The sequence below is a fragment of the Colius striatus genome, chromosome 9 (assembly GCF_028858725.1).
Source record: "Colius striatus isolate bColStr4 chromosome 9, bColStr4.1.hap1, whole genome shotgun sequence".
NCBI classification, from domain to species: domain Eukaryota; kingdom Metazoa; phylum Chordata; class Aves; order Coliiformes; family Coliidae; genus Colius; species Colius striatus.
The window spans coordinates 26,071,992-26,093,832 of NC_084767.1; the positions used below are offsets into that span (position 1 = coordinate 26,071,992).

Consider the following 21,841-nt stretch of genomic DNA (forward strand, 5'->3'; position numbering starts at 1 on the left):
TTTTCTCCTTGATTATAGGCGTTGCTGCTTCATTAATGTAAGTATTGTTATTGTATCAATCAAGTACTTTGCCAATTGCTAATTGCTAGGCTGGGAGCCGAGTCACTAAGTTGGCTAAGAAACAGTTCAGGAATGACAGTTATTTGTTCCTAAAGGCCTTGATTATTTTAAAATTGGCATGAATTTCTTGTATTTTTATTTGCTTTGTTGCATTTTATTGGTCTTTAATGGGTCCATGTGTACTAATAGGTAATATATTAACTATATATACAAGCATTGTTATAGTTCAGCAAATAAAAACTTCAGTAGTGGTAGATATATTTTCAAGTGACCCAGGATTATTTTATATTTGCTCTAAATTAAAAGACTCTAAATAACATTTGAAATGGTAAGAGGGTATGTTCCTCAGCTGTGCAAATAGGTGTGAAACCCATGGAATCAAGAGTATGTACTTAATGCAACTGCAGCTTGGGATAGTTTACAGCTAGATTGATGCCCTGTATCACTGAAAAACTTTTTTTAGACATATGTCTTTCAATCAAAATATCACAATAGCTATTTTTGCTGGTCAGTTTTACCTAGGAGGTGCTGATAAAACCACTTCAGTGGAGTTAAATCTAGTTGTTATTTGAAGGGCATAGTGGCTGATTGTGCTGATCATGACATTCATTTCTGGTCCTCGGTGGAGAGATTGAAAGTCCCATACGCCAATATCGACAGTGAGAGACATTTCATTTCATCCACATGGATTTTTCTGGCCTGGGTCTCTGAGATTCTCTGCTTTTCTCTTAAGCAGGAATTTACTTGTGCAAACAATCACATCAAATAAGTTAAACATTTGGGAGCTACTGCAAAACATGTTTGTGGTCTTTGAGAAATCTCACTTGCACAGAGAGTGAAGAAACTGAGCATAAAAGTCAATTTTTCGTGTGAGAGAATGGATAAGATTCATTACAACTTCAATCTCTTATATGTTACCACTGTTTAGTACCACAAAAAAGCCATACTAAGTCCTAGATATTTACTGTAATGATTTGTATAATTAGGCCAAGATTTGTGTTTTACTGTTGTTAGTACAATACCATTTAAGAATGCTGAATTTATTTTATTTAGAAAGGCACTGATACATACTCAAGTTTTTTTACCAATTCATTAAGTGGTAAGCACAAGGTTAATTACACAATGAATCAACTAACAAAAACTTCTGAAGCTGATACATCCGCAAATATACAGCAAGGTTAAAAGTTAAAGGCTTCTCTCTCACGTATTTTTCAAGCAGTAAGAGAAGAGCACAGAAGAAATGCATCTTAATATCTCATCCAGTTTCTGCTGCTCTTCCTGTCTAGCCCAACAGGCTCTTCAAGAGAGCCCAATGCTATATTTATCCTGAAAAAGTGCTCATCATACCCCTCAGTAGCAGGAAGCTCATGAAAGCTCTCAAGGCAGGTTTGCACTATTTCTCTTCAGGACTTCATTTTAGTTTGGTGTCTTGCTTGCTCAGGCAAAGAGCATTGGTTATTTAATGAACAGTTCAAAATTATTGGAAAAAACTCTGAGGTAAAGAACAGCATATTTCTGGTGTCCCTTATGTATAGAGTGCTATCTGCTCCAACTCTACTCTGAATCCAGGAAACTTGCATTGAATTAATTTCTGAGATAAGTATTACTGGAATAATAACAATGTAAGGTAGGGAGTACCTCGGAGGAAAAACACCTCATCCTTGAAGTTGCCTGTATGGAACATAGTTCTGTATTTTGCAGAATAATGACACATGCTGCTGATAAGCCAAACTTTCCTACATCAGTGAGTTGTTGTTTTATCTTTTTCTGATAGGCACAGTCAATTTGTGCATCCATGTTTGTAGCTGATTGATAGCCTACTGTAACAGCTATACCAAGGGAGATGATTTTGCCCATGATGGCTTCTTCTTTATTGTATTTTAAAGTTACAAATGTAATAAATCTCAGTTTTAATTAATAAAGTAAATATAAGACTGAGTTATGGGTTTAAAGGGAAAATGTATGGGAATCTCATGATTGAACAGAAGATCTGATTTTTTTTCAGCCTTGATACATATTTAATCTTCTATTTATTCTCATCTGGCAAGAAACATTTCATATGCTAGTAAAGGTGAATTATTCCTGAAAAGGAATCAAAATCACCAAAGAAAAGATGTCCTAAATTTGTAATTCTAGGTTGTTGTTTCATCATCATAAGGTTGTTCCCTTGTATATTTGATGTGTGACCATATTCTCCTTCTGTCTTCTTGTAAATGAGTGCAATAAGTACCTTTATAGTTTTTTTCTTAGTTAAGATTTTTTAAGACCCCTCCAAGTACCTATATGCCATATAGTAAGTTTAATTTACAGTATGGGCGCTACTGTGGCCTGCTGGCATGGCCCTTTTGTAAGATCTTAGTTCAAGACTTAACAAGGCATACTGAGAATAAGATGCAGGTGATGGCTGCCAGGACTTCTGATTTCTGTCTGCTCTGACAGAGAGGTAAAACAGCGGATTTGACTTCTGAGTAAGATGCAGTTACTGACATACTGTGTGGTATAAGGAGAGTGGGTAGCATGCAGGAAAGTTTAGCCAGCTGCAGTGTTCATGTCCAGTATAGCACATGCTGTACTGGGGAAAAGTTTTAACAGTTTTAACTTTTCTCTGTTGAATCGGTTGTCATCTCTGTGTCCGATTTAGGCAAGTGGGAACAGAAAGTTCAAGTTCAAACTGTTTTGAACTTAAATCACCTCTTCCATAACTCAGGTGAAGAAGAACAAGTGCAAGACAGGTATCAGCACTTGTGGTAGTGGCTGTCAGGTCCCAACGACACTGACATCATACTCCTAGAGCTGCTCAGAGCTATATTTTGCATCCCAGATCGGTAAATGTGTGAATCTAGAGATCTCAGAGTGCCTGCTGGAGCCCTGAGTACTTTGTCTCTCTTGTAACAAGTGCTGGCAGGCAGTCAAGGTTGTTTTCTCCTCTGTTCACATTACAGGAAGGGACAAGGCTTGAGCTGGTTCAGTCTGAGCTGGAGTATTTCACACAGCTTGAGGAGGGAGAGAAGCCTGAGCTGAGCTCGCTTACCCAAATTCATCTGTTGCCCAGTTCCGCCTTCCTCGGTGGTCCAGCTTACCCCCTCAGAGACGGTCTCATACAAGGCAAATTCATGGGAGAGATGCATGCAGTGGAGGTGCTCTTCTGCTCTTGCACATCCTCAGCTGGGATCCACTTTGGTTGCAGCCTGTGCGGTGCTACTGTGCTGGGCTTGAGCATGAGCCCCATTGTGAAGAACATCCTTCCTCTCATCAAATCATTGGTGTTTCTGTGGAAAAGGGGGAGGAGGAATATTGCTTGTTGTTTGCAAAAATTCATTCTAGTGTTCTTAGACTTCCATGAAAGCACCTAGTGCTTTTCAGCAAAAAACCCAACCAAATATCTAAAAACTGCACACCAGACTTTGCAACACATGTGCACCCTGTGCAGTACCCTGGTGGGAGTTTTGTTGAATTGTTGAGTAGTATTAAGTTAGTAGAGTGCTGAGACAGGAGACTGATACAGTTAGTAGAGAGAAAAATTTACATCAATGTCATTTCCTTGCTCTGCATGTGGTACCTCTTGCTCTGGTACTTCACCAGAGGTTATATGTTTTAGGAAATTCCCCACTGCAAGGATGTGATTTTGCTCATGATCATGCTGTGATTGATGCTAACAGTACTGCATGGAAGACCAAGATCAAATTTTTTACTGTGCCTCGTGAAGCCTTTTTTCCCTCCTTCCTCCCCTCCTGGATTAACCCAGAGGCAGAGGGGCTGGAGGCAGTCCTGCTGGGTGCTGTGGGCACACTGCCCATCCTGCCAGTGAGGAATGGGCAGCAATGCTATGCCAGACTTAGATCCTGGCAGGATTTCTCCACAGGTCCTTGTGTCTGCAGAGATGATGGGTGCTCAGGAGACTGCTTGTCCCTTGTTAGTAATATACAGATGTTTCCATCTGACACATGAGACATTCACAGGACAGATGGTGGTAATGCAGTGGATGTGGTTTATCTTGATTTCAGTAAAGCATTTGACACCATCTCCCACAGCATCCTCACAGCAAATCTGAGAAAGTGTAGTGAGATGGTTTGTTAACTGGTTGAAGGGAAGAAGGCAGAGAGTTCTGATCAATGGGGCAGGGTCTATTTGGAGGCCTGTATCTAGTGGAGTCCCTCAGGGGTTCGGTGCTGTCACTGGTACTGTTCATTCTATTCATTAATGACCTTGATAAGGGAACAGAGGGCACTGTCAGCAAGTTTGCTGATGATACTAAACTGGGGGGAGTGGCTGACACACCAGAAGGCTGTGGTGCCATTCAATGAGACCTGGACAGGCTGGAGAGTTGGATGGGGAGAAATGTAATGAAATTCAACAAGGGCAAGTGTAGAGTCTTGCATCAGAGAAAGAATAACCCCATGTACCAGTACAGGTTGGGGAATGAGCTGTTAGAGATCAGTGTAGGGGAAAGTGACCTTGGGGTCCTGATGGACAGCAGGATGCCCATGAGCCAACAATGTGACCTCATGGCCAAGAAGGCCAATGGCATCCTGGGGTGTATAATAAGGGCTGTGGGCAGTAGGTGGAGAGAGGTTCTCCTCTCCCTCTACTCTGCCCTCGTGAGACCGCATCTGGAATATTGTGTCCAGTTCTGGGCCCCTCAGTTCAAGGTCAGGGAGCTGCTGGATAGAGTTCAGCGCAGGGCCACCAAGATGATGGAGTGGAACATCTCCCTTCTGATGAAAGGCTGAGGGAACTGGGGCTCTTTAGCTTGGAGGAGACTGAGGGGTGACCTCATTAATGTTTACAAATATGTAAAGGGTGAGTGTAAGGAGGATGGAGCCAGGCTCTTCTCAGTGGTGTCCAATGATAGGACAAGGGGCAATGGGTACAAGCCAGAACATAAGAGGTTCCAAAGAAATACAAGGAAGAATTTCTTCACTGTGAGGGTGTGGGAGCACTGGCACAGGCTGCCCAGATGGGTTGTGGAGTCTCCTTCTCTGGGGACATTCAAAACCCACCTGGACAAGTTCCTGTGTGACCTACTCTAGGTGGGCCCTGCTCTGGCAGAGGGGTTGGCCTAGATGATATTTTGAGGCCCCTTCCCACCCTTAAAATTCTGTTATTCTGTAATCTGTGACCCTTTTCTAAGAATTTAATTTTATAATGGAGTAAAACAGGGGGAAAAGGGAGGAGCAAGATCTTTGTATATGTTTGAAAATAAAAGCCAGAAATAACTGGATTAAAATCTAGGAATAGATTTTATTCACTGCACAGCACTCAGGCTAACTGCTTTTTCCCATCCCTTCCCTGAGAAATGCTTGGTGGAGTTACCCACTTTCCTCTGTTCTCTTGCCTGACATTCTCTGCAGCATCAGCATTCCCCAGATTATCAAGGGGTCCCTTGCCCTGCAGGTGTAGGAAGCTTCATTCAAACTTGCAACAGGAAAAGTACAGCTTTCAATAAGATAGGTGAGACATCAGTGACAGTGTCTAACAAACTGCCTCTCTGTTCTGCCAGTGAAACGACTACGCTTTTGCTGTCTTCTGCAGCTCAGAGAAGAGGCAGAAATGGGCAGGGTGACACGGGGGAGGGTGCCTTGGCAGCAACTCCCGTGTGAGTACAGCAGCAGCTGCAGCAGGGCAGGGGAGGCAATGGGAGAGGAGGGCTGCATAATGGAAGAAGGTTGCTTCCCCGCAACACTCTGGGACCTACATGGCCCTGGCCAAGCCCTCAGTGCATGTGCCCATGTGCTCTTGGAGCACATGTAGGAGAGGCAGTGAGGCTGTGGGTAGGCCCCAAAACCAGGAGAAGATCCTGGAGAAGAGCAGGGAGCTGGTATATGGGGAGATTTGGTATGGGAATGAAGAGATTTTCCTAGAAATGTAGGGAAGCTCCAGGATGCAGCTTGTTGTAGAGCCTGAAGTTTGTCAGACTTACAGAGGTGGATTGAAAGAGAAGACCTTCTTCCTTAGGAGACAGCCTCTAACAAGGTATGGGGAGATTGGCTTGGGAGGTTATTTGCCTCTCCTGTCCCAGTCTCCATGGAATCAGTTGCTCTGAGCACCCGCTCAGGCACTCAGCGTGTGGGGAGCTGTGTCTGGGAGACTGACTAGTAAATTTGACAGGCTTTTTATTTTCTTTATTTTTTTTTAAACATTTACATCACATCTCATTACCTTCTCTTGTCTGTAATTGGAAGTACCGCAGAATTAAGAAGAATTAAATAGAATGAGATTTCAGCCTTGGGAATTTGCCCAGAGGCACACATCTCACAGGCCTTCACAAGGCTTGACTTTCCTAGTGCTGTCTTCTTCCTTGCTTCATCCAAGCCTTTTTAAAAAGGAACCATCTTTTCAATTTTGCTTAATAATTGCTCTTGTCAACGAACAGATGTTTTGTAGCCTTTGAAGACCAGGAATAGCCAGGTATATAGCTTCTGTGGCCTTACACTGACAGACTGTGGAATTTGAGCAAGAAATTCTGGAGCTCAAGCAAAAGACAAGATAGTAAAGCCAAATGAAGAGTTATAATAACATGGAAGAATATATCCACTGTCCAGTCCCCCCTGTCATCCCCCCCCCTCCCCCCAGTTTGATTTAATGAATGTTCCCGTCCCTTTATGAACATTTTTTCAGTTCTAGGGCACAGTACTCAGTGGACTGAGAAAGAAATTACCATTCAGGATATCTCTTATGATAATTTATTTATCTATAAATTGTCTCCAAAATGATAAGAAAAGCCACCAAGCTAACCGCGGGCAATGTGGGGACAGAGGTGCAGGCTTGAATCATACCCAGCCGAGCCCAGCTGCTTTCTTTTACCCTCAGTGACTCTGTGGCCCGTGGTCTCACTGTGTGCTCTCTCTCTCTTGTGTAGGGTTTTGGGAAGCTCTTTGGCAAAAAATTACTAAGACTTGCTCTTAATGCTAAGGATATCAGTTAGTACAGCAGAATTGGTAGGTCTGGGCACTTACTCTTCCCTCCTGTTGTCTACATTATTAAAAATGATCTCACTGAAATAAATATCATCAATCAATGCCAGCTGCAGTTTAGCTAGAGTGTAGACAAGGACAAACTGTGTGGTTTCGCTGCCTGCAGACAGAAGCTGTTTGGTCTAGTTTAACTGCAGAGTGTAAAATGCTGGAAGCAAACCGAGCCTTTTTCCAGGAAGAAAGTGTATTCTGCTATCAAATATGACAAGGAAAGCAACCTGACAAGGTTGCATGGGTACAGAGCAGGAATAAGTTAAAAAAGGGATTGTCCACTATGTGACAAGACAGTTCTGGGAGTTCCTTTAAGGGAGGCATAGATCTCACTGTAGTTTTACTTGAATGTGACTTCAGGCCACAACATCACTCTGCATCATAACTGAGTACAGCTTGGGTTCCATGTAATTCAGCAGCTGGGAAAAGAAAGAGGTCTCTAGGACGAATGTTTGCCACCATGTTGGTTGCTGTCAAAATATTGATGGAAAGAAAGAAGGCGATGCTTTCATTGTGGCTTTTAAAAAATTGAATTTGTAGGATCAGGTGTTTTAAAAATTAGGATTGATGGAAGAGGAGAAGGGCTTGTAATTATGAGTGGACAGAAGAACTGGGGAACACCCGAGGAGAAAGATAGTAGTCTTAAAAAGTGAAGGAACTAACCCTGAGCTCTGTCATGGTTTGACATGACAGCTATATCTGGTAAGGAGGAAGGGGCTATAAAGATGGCTTCTGTAAGAAATTGCTCAAAACTCTCCCAAGCTCTGAGCCAGACCCACTGCTGGGGCTGGGCCAATTAGACACCTTCACAATCAGTTTTTAAGAAGCAGCCGGAAAAGGAGGGTTCTTCCTGTTTCTTCCTTCTTCTGTCCCTTCTTTTCTGGCTGGTAGCGATGCAAGGAGTGGGAAGAGAGAGAAGCAACCATGCGGACTCCAAGGACAGTGAGGGAAAAGAGGAGGAGGTGTGCTAGAGCAGAGACTGCCCTGCATTCTATGGAGAGAACTGGTGAAGCTGAGATTTGTTTGCATTTCTTTAAAGACCCCACATCAGCAGCAGAAACTTATTTTGATAATGACCTCACATCAGGGCCAGAGACTCATTTTGCTACAAACCCTGAATCAGAGGCAGAGACTCATTATGCTAAGAACCCCAAGCCAGGGGCAGTGACTATGGCCGGTGCAGGCCGTGTCCCGAGGGAGAGACCCTGTATCACTATGGCCAGAGGAGGCCGTGTCCTGTGGAAGGGACCCAGTATTCACAGGAGCTGTAATTGTGGGAAGGAACCCACAACAAAGCAGCACATTAAACTTATGCCCAGAAGAGGCCTTGTCCCAAGAGAGGGACCTTGTATCTGCAGAAACTGCAACTGTGGCGAAGAACCCACACCAGAGCTATTCACTATGTCCTATGTGAGGGTCCCTGTATTGGCAGAAGCCACAGCTGCTGGAAGAACCCACACCAGAGAAGTTTGTTCAGGATTGTGTCCCATGGGAGGGACCCCGTATCGGAGCAGGGGAAGAATGCCAGGAATCATCCTCCTCTGAGAAGAGAGAGAAGCGGCAGAGCCCATCTATGAGAGACTGACCACATTCCCCATTCCCTGCCCCCCTGAGCCATTGAGGGGGAAGGAGGTAGAGATATCAGAAGTAGTGAGCTGGGCCCAGGAAGAAAGGAGGGATGGGGGGGGAGGATCTTAAAGTGCTGGTTGTAATTTTCTCATCATCCTACTCCCTTTTTGTTTTTGTTCTGTTCTGTTTCTTGTAGGTAGTAGAATAAACTTTCCTACTTTTATCTCTAATTTGAGTACTGGAGTTCATTTTGCCCAGAACCGTAATTGGCAGTGAGCCCTCCCTGCCCTTGTCTTAATCCACAACAACCTTGCTTATCTTTTTACTCCCATTTTGCTGGGGCCTGCCATCCTAAGGAGGGTGGGGGTGAATGGGGGGACACGGAGCAAGAGATTGTCATGGTGCTTTTGTGCTAGCTGAGCCAAACCACAACAGCTCTCTTTTGTGCTTAGGACCTTGTGATCTATTGAGCTCTCACTATCCAAAGTGGTTATTTTGGCATGCATTCACATGTGCTTATTTGCCTCGCCTATGCATCTGGTTTGAGGCTAACAGTTTAGGAAAAATTGGCCTGAATTCTTAATTGTTTGATGTGTCAGTCACGTTTTAGTTGTTGCCACTGTTATACTATTGTCTTACAGTAGATACACAGGACATGAGTATCATTAAGGCCAAAAAGGATGTCATCAAACATCATCACAGAATACATGTGAGTTCTGGGGAGAGACAATCATTATCAGGAATGCATTGGCCATATTTCCAGGCGCTCATGCAGCTCAGCAGGATGGACGAGTTCCCTTAAATCCTGTCAGTTTAGAAATTTGAATTTAGTGTGCGTGCAAAGGCAAGAAACAGAACTGAGAGTAACCTTTTAACAGTAATAACGGTTAAGGGAGAAAAAAGTGTGTTGGGATACTTGAGGCTCAGAACTTATCAAATTCATTAATTTACAAAGAAGGCCCTGCTGATTACAGGCTTTTTGTCTATCTGTCTGTCCCCAGCCACAGCATGGGAGGGCAAGCACAAACCAAGGTCCTTATGGCTCATAGGAGCCAAAGACTCACTTCACAGTCCTCTGTGCAACAGGAGGATTTTCAGCGTGTCATTCGCACAGTCTCAGTAGAACATAGCCAGGGAAAGGCACAGGCACTTCCCACCTCAGACAAATTTCAATTAAAATTCCTTCTCCAAGACTCAACAATGTATCTCAGGAGAGGTTAACAACGTGGCATGGAAATGTAAGAGAGTGCTTGAACAGATCCCATATAGAAATTTTAGCTCATTGGACACAGACTCCTCTTTCAAGCTCAGAAAGAAGATTAGTTAGGTTATGCAATTGGTGAAGCTGGCATAAAACCAGCTGCATGCCAATTACCAGTCCATATGCAAATGCTTGTACTGAAACACAGGATGCAGCTGGACGCGGGTTTGGGCACCCTTCCAGGATTATTCCAAGCCACATTATGACAGTTTTGAAAGAGAAGGGCTCTATAGAGCCAGTAATTTTTTACAGCCTTTCAGAAAGTGGAGGAAATTACACTATATCCAGAACTTAACTTTTTTTGTTTTTGAAGGGAAAAGGAATTTATGCACGTTTATGCCAATCAGGATGTACTTGAGGCACTTAGGCCCCAAGACAGAAGACCATCAGCCTGTTAGCCAAGTGTGCGGCCTGAGTGCCAGATGTGCTTGGGATAGAAAGCAGGCTTCTTGAATTTGTCAGTGGTTGTATGAAAAGAATTGAAAAATATACCATTAGTTAATGCCAGAGTTGAAGCTCCTGGGGATGCTGCAGGGAAACCCTGCTGCATTCAGATGCCCCTGGCCTTGCTTAGCTTTCTGTTCCTACTGCTACTTGACTTGCACATGAAAAGCTCACTTGGAAGGGGTGCAGCAGCAATGGCAAACAATCTACCATGCAACATTTACTCACAATATGCCTTTTATAAAGAGCTGATGGCAGGAGAACAGGGACACAGTAGTCCCACATTTACATATCTCAGCAGATGGAAAAGATAAATTGAGAGCTGCAACCAGCAAACATGAAACATTACAGGTTTGATCAAAATACTAAATAGAAAATGTCCTGACAAGGAGAGGCATTTAAAATGTTTGGGTCTGTCTTGGCCACACAGAAGGGAATCAGTCAAAGTATGTAGCCTCATCCTGTGTGAAGAAATTATATGAACATGCTTTTAGAAGAGAACTTGTAAAAAGTTTAGGGGAAAAATAAAAATAAGTACTCTCCATGCCAATTTTTTCAAATTTGGCCCACATAGATAGTATGAAATATAAGATAATCTTCAGTGGAGAGCTGGTTTCCCTAAAGGTTCAGTTTGCCTCAATGGACCTCATACCTATTGGGTGTCTCCAACCTTTCAGTTTTTCTGTCCTGGAACAGGACTGTGGTGGTTTACCCCTGGCTGGGTGCTAGATGCCCACCAAGTTGTTCTATCACTACTCCTAAGCTGAACAAGGATGAGAGAAATATAACAAAGGGTTCACAAGTCAAGATCAGGACAGGAAGATCATTCTGCAATTACTGTCATGGGCAAAACAGACTCAAGCTGGGGAGAATTGGTTTGATTTATTAATGAATGATCAAAACAGAGCAGGAAAATGAGAAATAAAACTAAATCTTACAACAACTTCCCCCCACCCCTCCTTCTTCCCAGGACTCTCCTTCTTTCCCCCAGAGTGACACGAGGAATGGGGGTTCTGGTCAATTCATTACAGATGGACTTTGCTGCTGCTTCTCAGGGAGAGGCTTCCTCACACTTCCCACTGCTACAGTGTGGGGTCCCTCCCACAGGAGATAGTCCTTCACAAACTTATCCAACGTAAGTCCTTCCCACGGGGGCAACTCCTCACACCCTGCCCCAACATGGGTCACCCTCTGGGAGAACAGTCCTTCAGGTACCTACTGCTCCAGCCTGAGTCCCTCACAGAGTCACAAGTCCTGACAGCAAACCTGCTCTGGCCTGGGCTCCTCTCTCGCCACAGGCTTCCAGGTCCTGACAGGAACTTGCTTCAGGGTGAGCTTCCCATGGAGTCACAGCCTCCTTCAGGCATCCACCTGGTCTGGTATGGGGTCCTCCACGGCTACAAGTGGATCTCCGCTCCCCGGTGGCCTCCATGAACTACAGGGGCAGAGCTGCCTCACCATGGGCTGCACCACAGGTCACAGGGGAGTCTTTCTTCCAGTGCCTGAGCGCCCTCCTCCCCCTCCTTCTCCACTGACCTTGGTGTCTGTGGAGATGTTCTCACATTCTCACTCCCTTCTGCTGCTTCTACAGTTTAGCACCTGTGCAGCAACTTCTTCCCCTTCTCAAATACATTAATCACAGAGGTGTTACTTCCATTGCTAATTGACTTGGCCTTGGTCAGCAGTGGATCCATCTCAGAGCCAACTGGCACTGGCCATCAGCTACAGGGGAAGCTTCTGGCAGCTCTTTGTTTAAAGAAGCCACACCTATAGCCCCCTGCTGCTAAAACCTGGCCCAGAAAAAAACACTATAAGGATGCTCTTTCCTGCTGTTCTTTTCAGACTTTCTTCAGGCTCGCATTGTTGGCTGCCTGCACTTGAGATCAGGGAAGGAAGGAGGTAGGATAAGTTCCTTTTGGAGCAGTGGGAGAGTAAGGTTTGGGACCTGTTATTGTACACCAAGGACTTTGAACGAGCAGAACAACTGGACATAGGTGAAGGAAGGTGACTGAAGGATCAGCCTGCAGTCTTACCCCCAAGGAGGCTTTGACTAGTGGTTCTCTGTACAGTGTGTATGGGAATCGGCAGTCAGCATAAACATCCTAGAAGCACTAGGAAACTGCTGGAAGCCACTCAGGTTGTTTTTGGGTTGGCAAATAAACGTGCTGCCCCTCAGAAGCAGGAACCATTAAACTAGAGAAACACTTAGATGACAGCGAAAGCTCAAGAGAAGTTATGGGGAAAAATTACAGTGAAATTATCACTATGAGCCAAGAAGAGTGACTTGGTTGTACATTGCTGATTCACCTTTACAGAGCCTGATCAGTGTGACAGATGAAGAAAGTGTTGCAGCTATAGGACACAGTGTCATGGTTTAGCAAGGAGCAGCTTCTGCTTGGTAACAGGGGAAGTGGGTTGCAGTGAAGACCCAGTAAAGAGTTTTTAGACTCTCCCCTGGCTCCTGGGTTCAGACCCACCTCTGGCCCGGCTGTGCCAATCTGGTGCCTCTGCCACCACTATTTAGGGATAGGATTTTGAAGTGCTTGAAGGAGGTGTAAGAGTGATACAAGATGGAGGCGACCACACAGACCCCACAGTCAGAGAAGGAGGAAGGAAGGAGGAGCACCAGACCAGAGACCCCTCTGTAAGCCGTGGCGAGAATGCAGCTGTATCCCTGCAACCCATGCAGGGCCATGGCAGGACTGAGAGCCACCAGCAGCTCCGTGTGAGTGCATCCAGACAGGCAAGAGACTGTGAGGAGGTGGCCATGGCCCAGGCCGTGTTGGAGAGCCTGCGGGCAACAGAGCAGACCCACACGAGAGGCAGAGAGGAGCTGCAGCCTTTGGGATAAGTGCACATTGGAGCAGCCTGTGCAGGGCTGCCGTGTGTGTGAGGTACCCCATGGACTTGCAGAGAGAACTGTTGTGGAGCCCACCTGCCCTGAGGAGGGACAAATGGCAGAAACTGTCAGGAATAGACTGACTGAAACCCCCACTCCCTGAACTGTTCAGGGGGGGAGGAGGTAAAAACACCAGGATCAGGGCTCTGAGCCTGGGAAGAGGGGAGGGGTGGGGAGAAGGTGGTCTTAAAGGGCTGGTCGGACTCTTCATTGTTGCACCACTCTGTTGTTTTATGTTTGTTATGTTTTGGGGTTTTATGGTTATGTTTTAGTTGGTGTTGGATTAAATTATTTTCTGTTTTCTTCCTCAAGATGAGTAACCTGGTCTGTTTTATCCTGGACCTTAGGCAGCAATTAAGCCCTCCCTGTCCTTTGGCAATCCTCAGGTCTTTGGTACTTGAAGCTAATCGTGGTCTTTTGTTCCCTGATGGACCTAAACCTGGGTAGCATGGGTAGCATTTCAAGAGGACAGAAGAGGTGACACTGAGGTCTGTTCCATCCTCACTGAACAAATTTGGAGGAGGCCTGACACAGAAAGTGGGTGTAATGTGGAAGACTGCAAAACAAACACTAATACAGCTGCTTTGGGTCAGTATACCAGATTGTATCCCACAGGATACTTATCATTAAAGATGACCAGAGAGCAGAGACGAGTTGCAGTACTGTGGTATCTGTAGAGTCCCCAGGCATTCTGGAGCCTTCTGGGACACCAGGCAGATTTTATTTGCTCTCTTGGTGGACTCAGTGCACTGCATACCATCTCCCCATCACCACCTCCTGCTGGCTTTTTGCTGAAGAATTAAAAAAAAGGCACAAGAGATATGGTTTATTTCAGATTCAGCAGTTTTTAGTAACTCATGGATGATCACATGCCCGCCACTGTGACTCTTTGCTGAAATGCATGCTCAGAGTGTATGGATTTTGGAACAACTGAAAGGTATGCACAGCCAAACAATGGCGTGTAACCAGAGCACTCACTAAAGAAGCAGAAATGCTCACCTCTTCCTGAACACATGGTTGCTCCTAACTGAGATCCAGATATCCCCATCAAGTGCTACCTGAGTGTTAAGTCATGGCTCCTGTGAATGAAATGACTGCTCATTTCTGACTCTTGGCATATTGCTGCTCTTACTGAGCTCAAGAGTGTGCCTTCTGGGATGAACTTGTGATGTGTCATGCTCTCCATAGACAATAATTTGAAACTCATCATTGATTCATTACAATGACTTAAATGAATGCAGTTTTCTTTCTGCTAACAGAAATCAAAAGATCGAAGGGCAGCAATTCTTTTATACTGAAAGCTACAACGATTCTTAAACCAGATGTCCTCTTTGCATGAAATGGGGACAGCAGTAGTGACATAGGTTCTGTATTCCAAATACTGTAGCATTTCTTTATACACACACGACATGCTTTTAAATACATGTTATCTTCCAGATGTGTATTTTGCATCACGAAATGTGTATCAGTAGATAAATTTTAAAATTAAGTATGCTTTTATAAAAATTGAGAGAATGTGTTGCTTATGGAGTGTTTTAAGTACTGTGGCAGTAGATCAATAATTGTAGAAGTTTAAAGTAATTTAGGTTGTGTTGTGGTTTAACCTTGATGGACAACTAAGCTCATGTGTTGTAGCTTATACCCATTGCCTCGTGTCATTCAGCTCTGTGCTCTGAGAAGAATCTGGCTCTGTATTCCCCTGTAGCACTCCTTTAGGTAAAGGCAGGTCTCCCTCCTCCCTAGTCATCTCTTCCTCAGGCTTGACAAGCCCAGGTCTGCTCATCTCTCTTCATGAGACAAGTTCTCCAGCCTCTAACCATCATAGCGGTCTTTCTCTGGACCTTCTTGTAGTTTGGCAAGAGCTGCATTGCATAGAAGTGCCAAAAATAGACCCAGTGCTTCAGATGCATCTTGATGAGTGTCCAGCAGATGGGAATCATCACTTCCCACACCTACTGGCTCTGCTTCTGCAGCCTGCTGTGTCATCACCCTTCATCTCATTCCAAACCTCATGCCATGGGCAGAGACATCTTCTGCTAGACCAGGTTGCTCAAAGCTCCATCCAACCTGGCCTTGAACATTGGCAGGGATGGGGCATCCATAGCCTCTCTGGGCAACTGGTGCCATTGCCTCACCTCCCTCACAGGGAAGAATTTCTTCCTTACATTTAATCTAAATTACCCTTTTTCTGTTTAAAGCCATTTCCCCTGATAGGAAAACTATCATCATGCACCCTTGTAAAAAAATTCCTATAGAATAAGCCAAGTATATTGAGTAAAAAAAGTATACTTAAGAACAGGACTATTTGTTGTGAAAAGCACATCTTAAATCCAGTTTATAGCCAACTGTTTTCTTCCCTTTTGGATGAGTGAGGAGTTTTGTGTGTTACTTCTTTGATTCATCTGTTTCTACTCTCTTCCATATTATTTTGGATTACTTTCTCCATGCGTTGAACCCTTTGGGGCCATGTGGCTTCATTTTATGTGCCTGGTGGTCTCAGTAACTGCTCAGGGTGCAAGGTGAAATGGAGCTCAGTATCCTGACATAGACTTGCCCACTGACCTGCACTTCTCTGAGAATAAGGAAGTCGTGGAATATCTGTTGTGTAACTCTGGCATGTTTACCGCAAAGAGCTGGGACAATCTGCAGTGTTGTTTCCTTTTGCAAAATAAACAGCTAAAAGATTTGGTGTCTTAATTTTAATAAGTCTGTGTGAAGGAAGAATTCAGGTCATGCACGGACAGAGGAATAAAGTGAGCAGGTACAAATGTCTTCGAGATGGTTCAATAGGGCTGAACTTGCTTATGAAACAGATATTCCCTTTGGAGAGATCAGTAAAGAAAGAGTTGACCAGAGCCTATTGTCCTTTAATGAAGTAGCTAAAATGACTTGAAAGGACTTTGTGAGCCCATCTGCTCACACATTTTCCGTGAAATGGTGAAAAGGGTACCCCATCAAACTCAGTGAAAGGTAATCAAATTACTCCATTTTTATTTAAGCAGTAAAATAGGTAGCTGGATTTGGAAGATTTATGCTCAGGTGCTACAATCCAGTGTTCTTAGTTATTGAACAGTTGGAAGTACAGACCCGCAGGCTGCACATAACACTGATTGCTTTTGATAGAAATAAAGAATATCTTGCTGTTACCATCAAGCCTTGAAACTGACTTCCAGCTAATGACCCAAATAATCTTTACTTCAAATTATATAATTGAGATCGAAGGCTGTCTGGGGCTTCTAGCTGGTACAGAGATTCCACATCCATGAGCTTTTGAGTATGGTCATTGAACTGAAATGGAGAAGGTGAAAACTCTCATTTTCATTACCAAGCTCCCCCCATCTCCCAATACAAATGTGACATTTCAATTTTACACAGTCCAACTCTTCTTTAATCATCTGTATAAAAACTTCAGATCTTGATTGATGATGGATGAGCTATTGTCTCCTAAAACACCCAGTTCTCATTACCCTTTAAGACATAGCTTATTAATGATGGACTTGAAGTGCTTTCCCTGTGGGTCATCAGCAATCAGCTGTGCTAAGAGATCAAAAGACTTGGCTTGACATGAAATTTCCAGGCCAAAGCCATTTTCAGATAAAGCATTCAGCATCTTGGGTGAAATATTGCAGTGTTTTGAGAGTGATACAGTATCTGACAACAGATCCCCATCACCTGGGTGATGGTGGTGAAGATGCAGCACTGTGAGCGTGCAAAGATGCTTCAGCTCTAGTGAAGACTGACCTTGGAAATTAAGGTATCATCAACATACATTATAGAATACATATGTGTAGAGTATACCTGTGTAGTGTAAAAGACAGCAATTTCCTTAGCAGATGATCCGTTTTGACAGTATAAGATATCTTCTGGTTTACTTTTGAAGCGGTTACAGTAGAAATGCCCCACGGGATTTCCTAATTAACTCCTTCACCTTTCTCTTTGCACTTTAGAGATAGTTTATTTCCCTCTTGCTATGCCTTCTTCCAATTCATTGTGCCAGCTGGCTTCATAGCACCACAGAAGAGCTTTTAGTTTGCAAAATTGAATAGCAATAGCAATTTTATAACAATTTTTATAACTATTTTAGAACCAGATTCTACTGCTAAATAGGTGCCTACAGCCCCCACTGCATAATAACAGGCATGAGTTACTTGCACTTCAGGATACATTGTGGAAGATGAACATGTTTTGGCAATTTAATCCACATTAGAAATTAAATAGCAGACCATGAGGGATTACACTGTACATAAGAGAAAGACATCTGAAGAAAATGCCCTTTTAATAGATGGGAGAAGAAGAGTTCTTTCCACCTCCTGTATAGACAGGCAACACACTTTCAGAGCTAGCATCCCTTTGCCTTATTTACAGCAATCTGAAGCTTCTGGTGGCTGGGAATATTTTTTCATTCTTCCAGTCAAACTCTTTCTTTTAGATATTATGAATCTAGCACCTTTTTGAGCTTAGCAGACTTAGTATATATTGTGTGTGATATACCTGTATTCTTTGTCACTTCATGGAAAGGGAAGCTCCATGATTGCCTGAGACCTCCATGTTTCCATTTCTTCTGTTAGTTTTGTTAAGTACTGTATGCATTACCATAAGTTACCAAAAATATGTGGTAATGGTTCTGCTTCATCACTGGGATAATGGAAGCAAGAAAATAGCAGATATAACAGATAATGCATTTCTGATTTAGCTTCCTGAATAAATAACCATTTAATAGAATTTTAATAATAGGCAGACACCAGTTCCCCACAATCATTTGGCAGCAATACACAAAATAATGACAGAAGTCAGTGGCAAGTGCACTTGCTGATTTAATTTCTTATAACTTTAGTTACATAGTTATACTTCTTTCAAGCCATTAAAGTAGCTCTAATAAAAAAGATTATAAGATTTTACATTCACTTTAGAAGCAAGTGGCAAGATCTTGGAGTTACTCCTCTGCCCAGAGCACCAGCCCTGGTGCCAAAATGGAGGATAATGGTACTCTTATGTGTAGCCATCACTACCTACAGGAAGGCATCCAAAATTGTCGACACTTTTAGGAACTCTTTTCTCAATGAAAACTAGTGGGACTTGTTCTTCAAATTCCGCTTTGTTAACTCTGTGTCCATAAGCAGTGTAGAAGTCCAATAGTTATGTTTGCTGTCAGTGTGGCACAGTAGGTATTTCAGGAAACAGCTGATAGAGCCTAGCACTCTGCCTCCTGTCACAGGCAGCAATGTTGCACTTAGACTACCAATTTTCCAGTGTCACAAAATACTGGTTTAGAAGACAAAATTGCCTTGTCTCCCTTTGCTAGCTTGTCTGTATAGGTGGAGATATCTACCTTTCTCCTCCTGTTATTGTTCAACTTTATCTCTCACTTTCAGTGCCGTAAATTAAAATGACATGATGACTTTATGATGATGAGTTCATTATACAGTAACTCTATTGTATATTGATTACATTTGTGCTTCATTTGCTTAACATGTAACAGGGTTTATTAGGTCTTTCCAGGCATTGTTCTTGCTAAGAGAGGGCAGAGAAGTGCAAAATGCATTTGTGTTTAAGTCAGTGAAGTAAGTGCATCTGTACTGATTTACACATGCCAAGGACTCAGCATAAAGAAAGGCAGGATAGCAGGTGGCATGGGAAGGTAGAAAGGGAATGAATCCGGATACCACAGAGCAGAGAGAGTTAAACATAAGTACTTTAAAAGATTGGAATAAACTTTGAACTCAGGGTTATTTAATATCTGTAAGAGCCCATCTTTGATATTGTTTCAGGTTTATTAGCGTGTCACTCTATGAAGAGACCTCTAAACTTTAATCCCGTCACCTGTGAAAAATGGCAGAGTGCAGGGCAAATAAAGATAACTGCATCATGTTTTTGAGGAAAGGCAGTAGGAAGAACAGTTATTCAGTGATGAGGAAAGTCAGAGCATTTGCCATGTTTGCTTTTAGTAAATCACACAGAAAGCTGTCAGCTTTCCTTGCAGAACAGAGAGGACATTTTTTGGTTTCTTATATGCTGAAAAAATGTCTTTCTCCACAAATTGAAACTATTAGAAATACTTTTAGAGTGAGATGCTGCCTGCTTTACTGGAATGCATCAAAGTTCCTATCAGAAAAGAAAATTTGATAGGTATTGTCATGAGTGAATGCTCTAAAAGCCAGAAATTATGCCAGTGGCAGATGTTCAGATGTGCCAGCTGATAGTGACATTATTTGGAATCATGTGCAAGTGTTTAAGAAGCTATGAATTTTACTTATTAATTTTACAATTTGTCATGTCTTATTACATATAATTTTTAATAAAAATCTGGGTCATAATGGATTAGGTGATTCTGTATAGCTGGGACAACACAGAGAAACCTTCACTACTCAGGTTTTCAAGTTCTAAGTCCCACTTTTTCCCAGAGCAGAATTGCTAACAGATACTGTATGGGTTTTTTTCAGGGATCATAATAATATCATACGTACAGATCATTGCTATCGCTCTAATTTGGACTATCTTCTGTATCAGATTATTATTATTGCTTTCATTTTTAAGCTCCTTTTCAATGCAAAGCCAAGCTTTTAAACCAGAGGTTTCTAAGAAATAGTAATCCTCTGAACTGATTAATATGGTGGAAGGATGTATGTACAGATGATCCTTTATTTAATACATTATTTTCTTGGGACTACCTCCTCTACATGCTGTGGCCTGTAAACCCTGAGTTTTTTTAAAAAAATATGCAATAATTCCTTCCTCATGTTTATCAACATTAGCATTCCCATTACAACTTTTAAAGGTTTTCTTGGGAGATGAGGACTATCAGATGACCTTAATCATTGCCACCATAGTCAAGATTTACTCTGAATGTCTCTGTGAGAAGTGTGACACTGGCTGTATAGCACCACTTAATGTCATTCTAAGGTGCCATTAGTAACTAACCTTCAACATTTCTTTGCTGATGCTTGAATCTCTGACACCAAGCAGTGCAGGTTTTAGCTGCATCGCTCCAGTTAACTTTAATGAAAGTCACATGGATTGTCCTCTGCTTTGGATATATGAGAGTAACGTTAAGTAGAGAAATTGTGAGTTTGAGCAAGAGTTTAGAGGGTAAAAACCCCCAGTTATTGCTCCAGAGGGAACCCTATTGCTACAACCAACAACTGTAATCTCATTTTCTTGTTGAGATTTGGCAAAACAACTGTTTAGAGAGAGGAAAACAAGCAACTGATATAAACATGAATATTTTAAAAAATGCCCAACTTTCATCTGCTCAGAAACCTTCTCTTCAAAGCTTCCAGCAAGGCGTGTCAGTGGTGATTTTTAGATCATAGTATTTGAGATTTGGATCATAAATATTAAGTATTTGAGTATTTTGGATCACTGTGTTACAACAGTACAGTCTGAGCAGAAAACGTGCTTCTCCAGACATTATGATGCCTAAAGCCCTTCTCATCTACTGTGGACTCAGAACATTCCTACCCCAGCAAAGCACCTTAGTTTATTGTGTGTTTTAAACAATCATATGTATTAATGACATACAGCGTAGGATGGTTGGTTGCTTGTGTTTTTAAGTCAGGTAAGTCTTGAAGGTTATGTCTCCCACAAGTAACAGTACTGTTCTATACTGGATTGCACTGGAACAACAAGTAAACCCAGTAACTCATCTAGCAACTGTATGGCTGGCTTCATCAGGTTTCTCTGTATATTAGTAAATGGTTCCTGTTTACAAATACTATAAGCTACTTGCCCTCTAGTTTTCAGAGTAGTAAATGAGATTACAGTGAGAAATTTTTTTATGTTTAGATTTCCTGCCCTCTCCAGTACACAGAGCAGCAATAGATTTAATCAGCTGTATGTCTCAAGTCTTACAAGTATATTCTTTTGTTCTTTTATGCAGAAATACTGAATGGAGGGGTGTACGTTGGCCAGAACAAATTTCTTTGCTTCGCAGACACCATTCATTGGCAGGATATTGTGCGTAACCCCTGGGCCTCCAACTTCACTTTAGTTCCAACGAATGGCAGCTCAGGATGTAAGTACCAGTTTTATTCTCATCCTTGTTGTCTGCTCCGCATGAAACTGTAAATATAACCGTAAGTTTATTCTGATCCCCTGTTACGGACAATTGTATTTGTAAGTTTTCCCTGCAGTCTTCAATATCAAAGTTTGTACATTACTTGTAGGAACACTTAGTCTAATCTTAAAAACATGTCATCTATAGAGAATGTTTGTGAACATCATACATTTTCTGCATTTTCTCTCATTGGTTTTCTCTCTTCTGCATATCTTTTTTTCTATTTATTGCTAAAGCCCCTGTGCTACCATGGAAGCACAGATATTATTGTTTGCTTTGCGTTTGTTCCTGGTGCTCAGGCTGGTCCTTGAGCACAATGGTTTGTCTATGGCATCTGGAGTAATTATGGTACAAGCTCACCAATATTCTGACTTCAGACAAGAAATGAACTTCAAAGAAATAGTTATCCTGTTGTCTTGTGTGTATCTGGAAGCGAGAGAATTTGGAAGAGAGAGGTTGGAGTGCTCTTCAAAATATAGCTACTATTCCTCTGGTTTCAATATGTTCTCTCTATTTTAATGCTCTCAATTTCAAACTTGGAGTGCCTATGTACTTTGATTCATTTGTTTGATCCGTTTCTCTATTTCCCT

The 21,841-nt window shown here is 42.6% G+C and overlaps 1 protein-coding gene across 1 annotated transcript in view; it reads left to right on the forward strand.

Moving 5' to 3' along the window:
- The window catches only part of ERBB4 (erb-b2 receptor tyrosine kinase 4), a 422,209-nt gene that overhangs the window by 183,641 nt on the left and 216,727 nt on the right, over positions 1–21,841 (forward strand). The window contains exon 5 of the mRNA XM_062001955.1: positions 21,075–21,209. Coding sequence (XP_061857939.1) covers positions 21,075–21,209 — 135 coding nt within the window. The remainder of the gene's footprint in view (positions 1–21,074; positions 21,210–21,841) is intronic.